The sequence below is a fragment of the Xiphophorus maculatus genome, chromosome 11 (genome assembly GCF_002775205.1).
Source record: "Xiphophorus maculatus strain JP 163 A chromosome 11, X_maculatus-5.0-male, whole genome shotgun sequence".
Taxonomy (NCBI): domain Eukaryota; kingdom Metazoa; phylum Chordata; class Actinopteri; order Cyprinodontiformes; family Poeciliidae; genus Xiphophorus; species Xiphophorus maculatus.
The window spans coordinates 8196369-8211907 of record NC_036453.1 but is presented as its reverse complement, the minus strand read 5'-3'; the positions used below and the strand labels follow the sequence as shown (position 1 = coordinate 8211907).

Below are 15539 nucleotides of genomic sequence, written 5' to 3'. Positions count from 1 at the left end.
AGGTCAAAACTGTTATGAACTTTTCTGCAGAATCAAAAGTTTCTGTTTGTTTAGAAAACATTCTGAAGTCGGGCTGATCAATAAATCAATTTGATCCATAAACATATTTGAACTCATTGAGTGACGTCATCGCCCCCAGAGCCGCCATCTTGTTTATTTGGATTCTAAATTCAGGTCGACTCATCATATGAAATATGATTTATTTTTTCAAATTCAGTCTAATAAAGTCAAAATAATAAGAGAATAAAGTTTTAAATTTACCAGAATAAATTTGTTTTCCTGGTAAAATTGCATCTTTATTCTGCTATTAATAAATATAATATAAATATTCTCGTAATTTAAACTATTAAAAATCTCTGCAGCCCGGTATTAATGCTGAAAACCTACAGACAGGATGATTTCTGAACATATTTTCTGTTATTTGTCATTTCCTTCTTAGAAAAGGAAGTTAGAACAAAAACAGGTTCAAATCTGATCTGGTGTAAAACAATTAGTTATTTTATTTTTAATTCATATCTCAGTTTCCATCTGGAGTCATCACAGTGAAAAACTTCCTGTTCAGTTTGTTCAACTATCAATATTTAAAATAAATTATAAAATCTCAGCTGATGTAACAACTGCTTTAGTTAATGATAAAAAATGAAATGAGCCTTTTCAAAATAAATGAAATAGTTGATTTGTTTGTGTGACCTTTGACTGAACCTGCTTTCATTCATGAATCAGTTTGCATTTTTTTATATTCACTTACAACAAAAGACTTTGTGTAAAACTCTTAAATTCACGCGCTTTGCAGAAGTTTTTAATACATAAACAAACTGAAAGTAACTCTTAAAATCACAAACACAGGATGGGAACAGAAAGGCCATTTCTCTCACACATGATCTGTACAGCACCAATAAAAAATCTTTAGACAAAAACATTCAGTACTAAAATATTTCCCGTTTTGACATCGTTTGCTCTGACATCAGTCTGCTTGGTGGCGATCAGGAGCTTTTCAGGGACAAACTGAGAAATTCTTCACAACTCAGATGAAGAAAATGGACATTTTCATGCCACGAGCTTTTAATGAGACAAACAGGAAACCTCTGCAGGAAGCAGAACTGGCTGAAAACAATCTGATTTAAGAGCAGCTCAGGTTTTATTGTTGCTTAAAGAGATTTCAGGGGGAAATGTAACTCAGGGCGTCTTACAGAAACACCAGGTAGAAGCCAGAAGGTAACAGAGCCTGTAGTTAAAATAACCAAAACTATTTAAAAACATGGTAAACATAAAAAAACAAAACAAAGTCAAATGATGTAAATTCTGCAGAGAACCGTTTTGGAGAATCTCCTTCAATACATTCAGAGGGAAAGTTTCTCTGTTGGTCGCTATTACTGACATGTAGCTTTAAAGCTGCGTAGATATTAGCTAACAATGATGCGTTACGCTGCCTAGGACAGGCTAGGATCCCTCTATGGCCTAAACAAAACCTGTTCATCACATTTTTTACATTAAATCATTCTCAGATAACCAGATTTCAGTCTGAGCTGCTCAGGGTCTCTGTCACTTTAAATCCAAACTAGCTGCTGCTGGCCACGCCCCCAACTCAAAATGAAAATGGCTGCAAACAGAGGCAAAACTATACAACCATACATCTTTGAAAAGCAATACTGAAGCCTTCTGCACAACCAACCAGAAAGCAGCAAGTCAACAACTAATCTTGACTTTTCCAGCAGCCGTTGTACAGCAGGAAAACCAGATGATCAGCTGGGTTGCTAGGCAATAGGCAGAACTCTGCTGGGGTTGCTAACCCGCCACCGTATCGCCCGAAATCACTCAGCTGTTCTGCTTTATAGAAGCATAAAAATATTAAAATGTGAATTCTGCATAATGTTTCACCACTGAAGCTGCATTAAACCGTTTTCACGGTGGGAAGTTTTCCATGGATCTTCTCTGGTCTCCAACTTGCCAAACTAAAGTCCGGTTCTGGTCCGACCCAAATGGACTCCAGTTCACCGACCGCAACAACAGGAAAACTAATTTAGTGGTTTTCCTACATTAAGAGTGTTGGTCACTTCCTGTTGTTTGGGGTTTAATGGCCGCCGCTGGCTGCTGGGTTAACTCTAATCAATCAATCGTTTATGACGTCACACAGAACTCACTTCCATAAACTTAAGATCTCAAAAATATTTTTACAAACATGGAAACTCCCATCTAGTTTCTACAGAGGTTTTTAGATTTTCAGTCAACTTCAGAAACTCAGAACCAATAAAATCCATTTGGATTAAATATCATTTTGGACTTTGGATCCTGAATTTCGACTTTTTCTGCTCAACAAACGTTTCATTTGGACTCCTGAGGGAGAGACTCCCCCTGCTGGCCAACCTGAGTAAGCAGACAGGCAGATATCAGAACCAACAACCAGAACATTTAACCCAGTTGAGCCCGACCCGCTTCAGCAGAACCTCCAGACTCTGGTAGCCTCGGCCCGGATCTGTGCCTCCAGGAGCTCCACAGGGAACTGTTCCCTCACCGCTTGTTTTGTCCATGCGGACCGTCGGTCTGGAGTTAATGGGTCTACGGAGGCGGAACACGATCAGCTGCCACGAAGCGGCGCTCTGAGCAGGACGGATCGTTTGCGTTTCGAAAATAAATTCACTTAATAAAATGCCAATTTAGAAAAAAACTAATGTTTTGACAAAAAGCATCGTGGGGATCCAGTGTGTTTTTGTCAGTATCAAAATTAGTGTATTTTGCAAAACTGCAAAGGAAACTTTTTTCTGCATTGAGTCACATGATCAAAAGCGGATGTTACTCCTGCTGGAAACCACGAAGAAAACAGGAAGTGGTTGAGGATGATGGTGCTGCATGTTTTTAATGACTTATCAGATGAAACATTTTTTATTTTAATTTAGTTTCTTATGTAAAGGAAACAGCAGCAGTAAAATTGTGTTTTTTCAACATTAGCAGAATATCAACAAAGTTTTGCTCCTGTTTAATAAAAATGCAGATGCTGGATTTGTTTACATTGTTCATATCGTTGCATAGCTTAATCAAAACTCACTGATTTTAAAAAACCTCAAAGTTTTGTTGCTGGAATGAGGTGGATTTTTTTGGCCATTTTTAAATTGGTTTATTTCACAATGGAAACATTTGTTTTGCCTCATGAGTCACATGAGCAACAACAGGATGTTACTACTGCTGGAAACCTTGAAGAGGAAAACAGGAAGTGGCTGGGGGAAGATAGTGCTGCGTATATTTTAATGACTTATGTGAACCACTTATTCATGTGATTTTAATTGTGTCTCTTAGTGGAAAATATTGTAAAATAATTTTTTTGACATTAGCAAAATATTGACTAAACTCAGCTGCTGCCAGAACAGCGGTGCTTCACTCAGAGATCAGATATTTCAGGAAATATGGAAATATTAAACTTTCTGCTCAGACGTAGCAGCAGAATGTTTCACCGACGCCTTTTTTTCTCAGTACTGTAAAAACTAAAATTAGATTTTCCAGCCCATCTATTATTTCCTCCTTTGAACTGGTGAAGCTTGTTCCTCTGAGCCGCAATCGCCGCTGTAATCACAGGATGAAGGGGCGTTGCGTTACAGTGGCGTTGCGTTACAGTGGCGTTGCGTTACCGCGGCGGCTCAGCAGTGGAAACCACTTCATGTTTCACATAAAATCAAAAAAATGATGAAAAACCTGAAGCCTCCTCTGTTTGAGACAGCGTCTTCAGTCAGAGGCCTCTACAGAGGCGCTGTTGAACAGACTGCTACAGCCGCAGCCATCGACATCTACAGCCACTGAGTGATGGGAGTCAACATGTTTAATTTCCCTCTGGGAATAATACAGGATGTTTGAACTGAACTGGATTTTCTTGTCAAAACCATAAAATTAGCAAACATCTTAAAAATCCTGAGACTTGGTCTCATGGTTCCCAACAAATCAGCCTGAAAAGGAAACTTTGCTTCAAAGTGAAGATACTGACTGCTGAAGAGCAAACAACAAAATCCCGCCTCAAGAACATGTGAACAACCGTTGAAAACGCGGCGCTTCTTTCTGTTTCCGTCGCTGCAGCTAAAATCATGGTACTGTCCGAACTCTGAGAGAAAACAGAAGGACTGCAGCGTCTCGGCGCCGCCGCTCTGCAGGCCCGCCAGAAATCACACATCAGAAAAACAAACAGGAAATGGTGGAGGGCACATGGGGGTCACAGTCCAGACTGGTTTACAGGAGCTAAAGTTTAATGGGAGGGACTGGGAGTGATGGTTCGTTAAAGGGGGGGCTGTTTGGAGAGTTTAATCCCAGTCCGGCCTCAAGTGTACTGGAACTGGTCCGAAAACGCAGAGAACTCCGGGGTGTACTGGTGGTTCCCAAACTGGCCGTCTCCGCCCTCGTACTGGTCGTCAGGGGCAACGTAATGGTCGTCTCCGGGGGGGTACTGGTCGTCTGCGGGCGCGCGCCGGCCGTCGACCCCGGAGTACTGGTTTTCTCCTCCAGTGAACTGGTTTGACTCCACAGCTGAAGGTTGGTCGTCTCCAGACTTCTGACCAACTTTCTTCATTCTTTAAAATAATTGAAAAACATCATAAATTCAGAGTTCATCTCCTTTTCATAGTAAAATGAAACATTTTGATCATTTGCAGCATCTGCAGCTAAAATAACTAGAACTGGTTATAATGGTTCCTGGCCCGACCCGGCAGGTTCCCACCCCTCCCACAATTATTTGAATTGTTCAGAACAATTTACCCAGAAAACCTGAGCTCATTTTTAAAGTTTGGTCAGATGAAGCACTTTTATATTTTAGTAAATACACTTCAACCAACCATGAGCACATTGAGTCAGTAAGGTGAGGCCGACGGCCTGCAGGTTTCCTCAGGCGCTGGTGAAAAGCCTCTAGGTACTTTTTGTGTGACAAGTTTTGCACTTTTACAGAACCTGGAGGTGGATGTTGACTGAATCAGCAGGACGAAGAAAAAGTGCCAGTTTCAAAATGATGGGCCATTGAGTTTCACAGCTACGTGCGTAGCGATGTTTAATTAGTTATTAGATTGTCATTGGGAAAAAATAATTATTGATAATTATCGTGCTAGGATTTAGATTTAAGTTATAAGTTGTTTTTGTTTATTCCTTAGCGCATATTGTGGGTTTCATTGGGCTCAGAGTTGATCCCAGTCTGGCTTTGGCTAATGCCAGCTTAATGGCTCAATGCTAATAAATATTCCAGAACTTACCAAAAGGTTTTCATGTTTTGGGGGTCCGGCTGCAGTTCAGCGGAGAAACATAAGAATCAGAAGAATGGAGTAAAACCAAAAGAGAGCAGTCATGGCTGCACCGGCCAGCAGCAGGACTTTCTGCTCGACTTATCAACGCAGCGTGAAGCTCATCTCATTTTTATTAATTGATTAATAATTGGATAGTAAAAAGTAATAAATAGGAGATTTTTTAATAGAATGTGAACCAGGTGATGCTAAAAATGCCACTAGAGAGGTTTTGTGTAGAAATATTTACAGACAAATTTAGTTTTTTTATCTGATATCTTTACATTTTTGGCTTAATTCCTGCTCTGAGTGTTTAGTTTTTTCAGTAAATTTGTGTCTGTAACAATTAACTGATTTCTAAATTAGTTGACAATTATTTCAATAGTCGATTCACCATGATTAATTTAATTAAATGTTTCAGTTCTGTTACTAATACAGTTTTGATAATATTCTACAGCAGGGAGAACAAAACACTAATTTTACTAAAAAAAATCTACCTATTTTAATAATTTAACGTAAAAAATATAAACCAAACTTATTTTAATGACACAGTTCAATCCGTTATTAGGAATAATAAATATTGATTACAATCCAAACGAATCACGCCGAGATAAAAAACCTCCTGCTCACATGGAATATTTAAACATAAAATATAAAGGTTTAAAAATATTTATATTCCTGGTTTCATTACTGGTTTCCATGGTTTAGACTAATGTCTCAGCCAGATCTAGAGAAACTCATCCATGCCTTCATCTTCAGTCGTATTGATTATTGCAACAGCGTCTTCACAGGTCTGTCCAACAAATCAATCAAACAGCTGCAGCTGATCCAGATGCTGCTGCTGGCGTTCTGACTAAAACCAGGAAGATAGAGCACATAACACCAGTTTTAAAGTCCCTCCACTGGCTCCCTGTAGCTCAAAGAATAGACTTTAAAATACTGTTGTTAGTTTATAAATCACTGAACGGCTTAGCACCACAATACATTAAAGATCTGCTGCTGTTGTATCAACCTTCCAGACCTCTCAGGTTCTGGTTCTGGTTCTGCTCTGCATCCCCAGAACCAGAACCAAACGAGGAGAAGCAGCTTTCAGCATCTATGCACCACAAATCTGGAACAAACTTCCAGAAAACTGTAAAACAGCTGAAACACTGACTTCTTTTAAATCTCAACTAAAAACCCACCTGTTTAGGATTGTATTTGAAATGTAATCAATTACAAATTTATTGATGTAACTTGACTTAATGATTGATTCTATGTTGCTTTGTGATTCTGTGTTTGTTATGATGTAAAGCTCTTTGAAATGCCTTGCTGCTGAAATGTGCTATAAATAAAATTTGATTGATTGATTTGATTTAGCTACTGGTTTTCATGGTTTCATTATTGGTTTCCATGGTTTAGCTACTGGTTTCCATGGTCTGGTTACTGGCCTGTTGAATGGTGACCTACTGGTTCTTATGCCTGGCGCCGCTGATGTGAGACTGGTACTGTTCCACGGAGTTGAGCACGATGCTGCAGACGGTGCAGGGGTAACCGTTTAGTGTCGACGCTGCAGACAGGAAGAGAGAAGTTATTTTCCCAGTGAAAAGCTGAACTTTCAGGGACAAAATGATCAGAAAATATACAGATACTGAATATTCATCAGTGTTAATCTGGTGTGGTTTGATCAGTTATCCAAACTTTACAGCTGCAGAGCTTTTCATCGGGAGTTTACTGATGTTTAATCTGTCATGAGAACGAGGAGAATGAAGTGGAAGAGTAAAGAAGATTTTCCAGATTCCACTTGGTCCATTTTCACCATATTTAGTCAGTTTGCCTAGTCAAAGTCCGGTTTGGTTGGTGAGGTGTGAACGCCAATCGACCTCTGACCTCTGGTCCTCCAAACCTCGGTCTGGTTCGGTTTGAATGTGAACGCCAAGCGGAGCGGAGCCCGCTCCAAAAGCAGGAAGTGGACTACTGCGCAGGGCATTCTGGGTAAATACAACCAAGGCTAATGTGTTAGCCTAGCGCTATCAGCAGAAATGGCTCCTGGTCTTCAGCCAAAGACTAAAGAGAAATCCTCCAACACTAAAATCTGACGCCTCCATCTTGTTTCCATCTGGTGAAGAAGGAAGTTGCTCTCAGTGTCTTCAAAGGTTTTTGTGTCGTTTCCTTCAGTGGTTCTTGGTGCAGCGCCCCCACAGGCCAGGAGGGGAACAGGTTGGTTTGGGTCAGAACCACAGCAGCTGGAGGTGGAGCAGGTGATGGAGTTCTGGTTCCAGTAGAACCGGGTCGACCGGACTGAAGGAGGAAAATCATCTTTATACATGAATCCTTCTTTACCGTCTAAAGCAGCGGTCCCCAACCTTTTTAGTTGCGCGGACCGGTCAGCCCTTCGCAAGGGGGGGTGCGCGTATGTGTGTGTGTGTGTGTGTGTGCGTGTGTGTGTGTGTGTGTGTGTGTGTGTTTTGAAGGAAAACATTAAACGTAACTGCGCTGCAGTCGCCCATTCAGCTGGAATGTTGCGCGGACCGGTCAGCCCTTCGCAAGGGGGGGTGCGCGTCGTAAGTATCGAGTCCGATGCTGTTGTTCGGGGGGGAGTGGTGCGCCGCAGTACTCCGATGTTGTTTTGTTACTCATTCTGCTGCAAGTTGGCTCAATTTTGACCCGCAAGATATAACCGGTAAAATCCGGTTTAGTATTTTCAAAATAAAACATCCGGAAGTAGTTCATTATTTCTTGCGCGGCCCGGTACCGGTCCGCGGCCCGGTGGTTGGGGACCACTGGTCTAAAGCAGCTGATGCATCAGAGACGGCTGGTTGAGTTAACAGAGCTCTGCAGCAAGAACAAACCTTTACTATTTTTAGTTACATAAATATGTAAATGAGGCAGAAGATTTGCAGTATGACACTAATATTAATGCAGTGAGTCTGCAGAGGATGAATGAGGGGAACCAGAACCCGGGCGGCGGTCTGACCTGGTGCGGTGGAGGGGCCGTACGTCTCCATCAGCTTTAGCCTGGTCATGTGCTTTTTATGCTTCTTGCCGGCGTAGTGCTGCTGGGCCATGAGCGGGTTGTTGAACGACGCCTTGCAGGTGGAGCAGAAGCGATCTGGGTTGTTGTTGTTGTCGGTCTCAGAACCGCCGGCTGAATTGTCGGCGGGTTTCTCCACCGGCTGTGAAGACTGAGAGGCTTCTGCAGAGATTAACATACAGAGAAAAAAAAATGTGTGTAAAAAACACAAGAAATTTAAAAATAAAACAGGAGATGTGCTTTGGATGATATGATGGAAGCAGCAACCTGGAGTCTGGGATTCAACAGCTTTCATTTTCAGCCTCTTGGCATGAAATTTGCCCTGATAGTGAGACTCGGCCATAACCGGAGATGTGAAGGTCATGTTGCACAGGTGGCACGCCTTCAGCCGGTCCGTGTCTCCGTTGTTGCAATCCTGCAGAGAAAAGACGCAAAAACAGCTGATCAAACATTTAACAACAAGAAAACTTCTGAATTTAAAGACGCAGCAACCAGACAAAAACTTTTAATTTACGGATGAAACTAATCGATTAGTTAATCATTCTGCAGATTCTTCATTAAACCTTTATATGCACTGGAGCTTTGGAGCGTGATGTCACTGCCTTCAGACAAAGTCTGCGGCGCGATGGCCGAAGGGAGATGAGCGCCATCTTGAGGGGCCATAAGCACAACTGACAAAAACGATTGACTCGCAGATATTTTGAATCCAAGTTACTTAAAATTATTTAGCAATGGTTCGAACTTGCTGCATTATTGGATGTAAGGGTTAGGGTTAGACCAAAACAGTAAAAAGATGGAAAATGGACTTTGGTTTCACTGTTTTTCTGCCTGGAAACAACAAGGAGAAAAAAATCTATCAGAGCTAAGCTATCGGAGCTAAGCTATCAGAGCTAACGAAAAGGAGACGAATCCCGGGTATCAGCGGTGAGACGTTCTCCAACTTCCCAAGATATCTACTAGTTTGCTCCAATCTCCTGAGTTTCTAAATTCGTTTTGTTGCTGTTGTGTCATAATGTTTTGCTATGATTTTGTCCGGGTGACTCAGGTTCAGGTACATTGAGTTCATTTAAGTGGGTCAACCTTGTTTAGGTCTGGCTTTTATTTTTTATGTAGCATAGTCCGAGTTTTGTCAGTGAACATCGAGGTTATTCCATTATTGTGAAGTAAACTATTTTACTGGTGTTATCAAGTTTACAGTATTAATACTGATGTGTTCTGATATTATTTCCTCTTCAAGGTAAACCGACATATGAAATGGATTAGATCAATCCAGACTGAATCTGGGTCACTGCGAGGTAAACGCCACGACATCGGACTGACATGCACGACAATTAAAGAGGCGATGCAGCAAAACCACGGTGGATCAACAAGTTACAGAGACTGTAACTTGTTGATTTACCCCAGAAGAGGTAAATAAAACACAGTGGAGGCTGTAGAAGAGGAGCGAGTTGGAGAGGCTGAGGAGGAAACCGCAGGAGAAGAGAAGCTCAGCAAGGCTGCAGACTCTGAAGAGGAACATGAACCAGCAGCAAAAAGACAACAAATAAAATCTCACTTATGTGAACAGAGAAGAGAAATAAATCAGTTACAGGAGAACAGGGAGCTCAGGTCAGAGCTGAATAAAAGCAGCTGGTCACAGGTTTTCTTAAAGATGAATGACACAAGAAAGTCAAATGTTCAACAGGACTTTCTTGCTTTGTCATCTTGTTATCACTGTTTAACACTGTTGGGCCTTTTCTGCCAGCATCAAAAAACTTTCACACTTTCAAATGGTTTTACTTACATTAATCTAAGACTCGATCTACCTGTTCAGCTTCTTTGCCATCTTTTTAATGTGTCACATAAAACTGTGTAAAGCCTTTGGACACCCTCGATGTGTCGTATGTTCGCCTTAAGCCCAGGGGAAGGGCAACACTAACCCGCCTCCTCAGCTTTTGGAAACACTTGGAAAACATGTAGCAATTATTGTTGACCGTTTTGAACTAGGCACAGAAAGACCCTCAAATTTAAAAGAACGCGCACGATCCTTATCCTCCTTCCTTACTGGTGTAAAACCACATGGGTGGATTTCTTTTATTTCTAAGGGGTGAGGCGGACGTGCATCAGACAAGCACATAACAGAAAACTGTGGCCTTCTGTCCAGTTTATTACCTGTGTTAGCAGACAGAGACTGACAGTGTAGGAATGATGTGTGCTGAGGTCAAGGGAGAGGTCAACTGGATGCTAACGATGCTAAAGACACACGAGCTGCAGCTGCAATTCATGTGGAAAGAGATCGGTTGCATGAGGAGCAAATACTAAATGTTTCACAGAACCAAGTAGTTGCTGCTTCCATGTGAGGGTGAAGGTGACTTGGTGAACATGTGTTTTAGTGTAAAACATAACGCAAATGAAACCTGTACATGTTAATATGAAACTGCACAGGTGGAACTGTTAATTAAAATGCAGATTGGAAAAAGAGATTATTTTCTGCACTCATTATTTTTGAAATATTTGTACGGTTAGCACTGTTTGATGTAAACTGTAGATAGTAAAAAAGAAAATTGTATTTGTTCCCCTCATTATTTTGTGTTCAGTTTTAAGTGTCTGTTTTCTCTCATTCAATAATTTAATGTGGGAAAAATTCATGAAGCGTTTGATTCAAGCTGCATGTAAACAGGCGATGAAATGAAAAACAATTATATTTTAAATATTTCAGGTAATAAACATACATGTAATAAAATATTATATTTTTAAATAAACATTTTATGTGATAGAAGTAAACAATTATATAATCAGACATTTTGCAGTAAACATTTAATGTAACAATCAAACCAGATGAAAGAGTTCATCTTTAAATGTTTAATGTGTAATTAAACATTTAGAGTAAATAATAAAGGTGACAAGTAAAAGTTATGAAATAGATCAGACTTTAAGGAAATATTGTTGTATTTAACATATTTCAGGTAAGAAGTGAACATGAAATAGATCCTGTCTGAATTTTATGTAACTGATAAATGTGATGATCATCTGAGGTAATACATTTTATGAAAATTTTAAAATATTTTTTAAATATAAACTTAGCTAAAAAAAATTTAAATGGGTCAAAATGGAATAAGGATGAGAGCTTCATCTATGCAGCCTAGCAGAATAATTTCACACTGATTTTAAGTCAATGAGTCACATGACCTAGAAGCTACTGAAGAAAACATATTTAATATAAAAATTCTTTAAAATATTAAATATGACTTCACATTTTAATAGTGTGTCTCATGTAACAGCATGAATTACCACGTTGTTGTGTCAGTTTTCACAGTGCAAAGCCTTTATGTACATTTATTCACAGGAGTGTTTGGTTGGAACCTGACGGTCCCTCAGAGAACCGCCGGCCCAAAGCAGCCACCATAAATCGGATCAACCTTGAGCTAAACGCAGCTCACTCCACCGAGCGCCAACATCCAACATCCAACATCCAACATCCAACATCCAACTTGAAAACAACTTCACACAACAAAAACACCGGCATAAAGTTTGTTCTGGTCTGTGGCCTTTAAAGATGGCGCCGAGCGGCTGAGCAGTGACGTTGGTTCCAAAATTAGAAAAACATTCAAATATAAAAACTGACAAATAACCGAATCCTTTTCAAGGAAGAAAATAAACATTTTAATGTTTAAGGGTCAATATCATTTCATTCCTTTAGTGACATGAGAAAAGCTGAACATCAATACAGACTGGAGCTGATCTATGGATTAATTATTGATTAACTGATTAATAATCGGATGCAAAATGTGCTTTATGTAATTTGAACTAGATGAAGCTAAAACTGCATCTGGGAGAATTTTGGGTGGAGCAAATTTACAGAAAATGAAGGTTTTTCTTTTTATCTTAAATGCAAAAGGTTTATTTTTAAAACAGTTTCAGCTTAATTAATGATCTGAATATGTTGCCCTTTTGTTAACAATTAATCAGTTACTAAATCAGTTTGTGATTATTTCAAGCCCTGCTGAGGTTTTCAGTTTGCTCCACATCCTGTTGGCGTCACTTTTTTCATCCAATTGAGGTTTTTCACTCACGTTGTCGGAGGTTTTGGGCTTCTTGACCGGATCGCCATTCTCATTTTCCAGGGAAAGGAAACGCCGAACCTTGTTGGCATGTTTCTTACTCTGGAAGCAGAAAAACAGTTCTTGACTGGAAATAAAGAATAATCCAGTTCTGGTTCACTGTAACAAGTTACTGAACATATTAAGGTTCCAGCAGTGTTTCACGTCTTTACAGGATGTTGACGAGCTTAAAGCTTCAGCAGCGATTCTGCTGCACTGACCTGATAATGAGTCAACTTCTGAGACTGAGAAATCAGGACGGCGCTGCAGACTTTACACTGGGTGTCAGAAAACAGGTCGCCTCGCTCCCGGATCATTTTATCTACTGCAGGGAGGAGAGCGACAGAAGCACAGAGGAATCAGGATAAATCATCTGGAAATAAAATATCACTACGAATAAAACACCTGCAGCAACACTGCTGCTGTTTTCACACTTATCAAGAACAAATCGGCTCTTTGGTTTACACAAACCTCCCAAACGTCTCTGATGACGCACGAGCAGAAACCCGCAAATAACGCCGCCAAAAAATAAAAATAAAATGTTTTCAGGCTGATCCGAGTCACAATTTAAACAACAGATTAGATTCAAATTGGCGTCAAATTACAAAAATATACAGAAAATACAAAAATAATCTGGAGATTCAAGATGGTCAACAAAAGACTCAGTGGTTACACCAGGGGTGTCCAACATGTGGCGCGGGGGCCGACTGTGGGCCGAGGAGTTATTTAGGCCACAAGCTAGTTGATGCAGGTAAACATTTTATTTTATTTAAAACAGGGCAATTTTCACAAACAGACAAATTAAAGTCAGCTTAAAATGAAAAATGTAAAGTGCGACACATTGCATTCAACTTTTATGTTTTGGCTTTAATTAAGTAGTAAATAAAAATGAAAACATCCAGAGACTTTTACTCAAAAAGCAGACTCATGCTCAATTACTAGTATTTTTTTTTTGTTGAAATAAAAACCCAAAACATTCCTGAGCTAGTTTTTTTCTTTCTCCAGGTAAACCTGTGAGAATGTTTCCGGGTTGCAGATCCCGCTGCTGCAGACCTCAACATCGCCTGTTGTTAAATCGTGACATGCAGGTTTGGTTCGTTTGTTTTTCTCTCATTTCTTTTGGAAAAGATGGATTGTTCATTTGAAGTTGTGAGGTGGGAAAAAATGCCAAAAATGTCAAGCATTGCACATTTTTTATTAATAAGTGTAATATCAATACAAATAAAAGTAAAAAAAATATTGATGTTTGCTTGGACACATTTACTCAATAACTTCATTATTCACACCAAAATAACCAAAAGCTTCCTGTTTCTGATGGATTATATTTAATTAAGTCAGATAATTTAATAAAACACATTCCTAAAGTACAAACCTATTTCCAGTTTCTGACTCCGGTTCACCGATTCGTCTCCAGTATTTAAAACAAAACTAAATCTAGTATTTTAGGCCAAACAGTGGCTTACATTAGCAATTATGAAACAAAACAAACAATGTGCACGACTGTTGGTGCGTTGACGCGGTTCTCTACCAGCATATGCACGCGTTTGGAGGATCCAGAATGTCTGGCCACATTGTTCATATCGTGATCACATTTAACTACAAAATATGGACATAATCTGCAGCTTAATCCCAGAATTTAATCATTTTTATTTTTATAATTGATGTAAGCAAAATATCTTTACGTTTCAAGGCAGGCACAGTTACTGTGTTAAAGTTTTTAATGGTGAAAATATAAATTATACATTTAAAAACTGCTGGATAAAAATGGATCATTGTAACTAAATTGACATTTATTGTAAAACATGAAAAGACAACTCCTCTAATATAGTTTGTTGAAGAGAAGTATTTTAAAAAATATATTTTTTAAAGGAAGTAGTCAAGAGTAGCGCTACCTAAACATTTTTTTACTCAAGTAAAATTAGTCGTCCAAGAAACTATTCAAGAGTAAAATGGTATGACAGAAAGGCTACACAAGTACTAACTGATCAGAAAATCTTATTTAGTATGTGAAAAGTTATGTGCCAATTCTGTTTTTTAAGAGTAAAATAAAAGAAAATCACATATAAAACAAATACAAAATAAATGTAGGCACTAGAAACTTTTAGAAATCAGTCTTTCAATAGAAGGTTTAACACAATAGATACAGTTTGTTTAAGGTAAATTTGCAGCTTTTATTATATTTTGATCTCCAAATATAACATTACTAAAATAAAGCTGGTGTATGAACAAAAAGTCTCACTTTGACAGAAACCTGGTACATTTCTAATTAAAATATATTCGGTGAAGTTACTCCAGCTGAGTAGAGACTCCGTTAATTTTATTCAAATATGAGTAGGGCTATTTCATAATAACATTACTCAATTAAAAGCAAAAAGGATGTTGGAGTAAATCTACTCTTAAAAGTACATTTTATTACAAACCGTTACTCAAGTAAATGTTACTAGTTTCTACAAATTTGAAAATGTTGCTAATATGCCCATTTTCAGTCATTGCAATACATTTATTAACATAACGATTTAGATTAAATGTGCAGTTGTACACATCTATTTGTGATCCGTGAATAACGTGAAAGATGTGGGATAAACGTAGAGCATCCTGCCAGGCTAGCGAGGCTGCGCCGCATCGCGATGTTTAACTGTGAGTCTCGTGAGCGGCTTTCCCATCACTACGCACAACAAACTGCGTAAAAACGCCTCCTCCCAACTAATTAAAACAGCTTCTTTAGCGGAACACAACATGGCAATGCTCCCATGGTGTCGTCCTAAACGTATTTTTCGAGAAAAGTCCGAATTAACATCGGATGCAGACCTGCTCTCGTCGACCTTGGAGCAGAAACGTTACAGCTACTTAGCTTAGCACGTTTTAGCATTAGCTTCGAAGAAGCCGCGAAAAAAACGCAAAGTGTTTCAACCGCTACAGTCTCCGGGACGACTGCTAGGTGCGTTGACGCGGTTCTCTACTAGCATATGCATGCGTTTGGAGGATCCAGATGTCATACCCTCCGCCAGTCCCGAAGGTAAGACAGGAAAACTGTCGGTCTGCATCGCCTCCGCCATGATTTTTCTACACACAGCATCGGCTTCCAACAGCGCATGCGCGGCAAATAAACAGACTGGGGGCATTTAGAAAACTGGGCTTCAAACAATTAAGTAAAAGTTTCCTTTATAACGCATCGAGTAAATATGTGTTATAAAGGTGCTAGTA

At 39.4% G+C, this 15539-nt stretch overlaps 1 protein-coding gene across 1 annotated transcript; it reads right to left on the bottom strand.

Annotated features, from left to right (window-relative positions):
• Window positions 1–2913: 2913 nt before the first annotated feature.
• On the bottom strand, window positions 2914–15441 carry znf346 (zinc finger protein 346). The gene is made up of 7 exons (XM_023342000.1): window positions 15334–15441; window positions 12557–12660; window positions 12309–12398; window positions 8524–8671; window positions 8200–8418; window positions 6693–6792; window positions 2914–4547 (listed from the first exon to the last, which is right to left on the bottom strand). Exons 1-7 carry the CDS (start codon window positions 15389–15391, stop codon window positions 4298–4300), a joined length of 969 nt encoding a protein of 322 aa, XP_023197768.1. The 5' UTR covers window positions 15392–15441; the 3' UTR covers window positions 2914–4297.
• Between the last annotated feature and the right edge of the window lie 98 nt (window positions 15442–15539).

What these genes read in the sequence shown, in the direction of transcription:
- znf346 (XM_023342000.1), bottom strand. Translation starts at nt 15,391, where the DNA reads ATGGCGGAGGCGATGCAGACCGACAGTTTTCCTGTCTTACCTTCGGGA. An exon ending in TGTTGAATCCCAGACTCCAG is followed by an intron (nt 8,419 to 8,523) that starts GTTGCTGCTTCC and finishes TAATCTCTGCAG; the next exon opens with AAGCCTCTCAGTCTTCACAG. An exon ending in CGGCCCCTCCACCGCACCAG is followed by an intron (nt 6,793 to 8,199) that starts GTCAGACCGCCG and finishes TCCTGTCTGCAG; the next exon opens with CGTCGACACTAAACGGTTAC.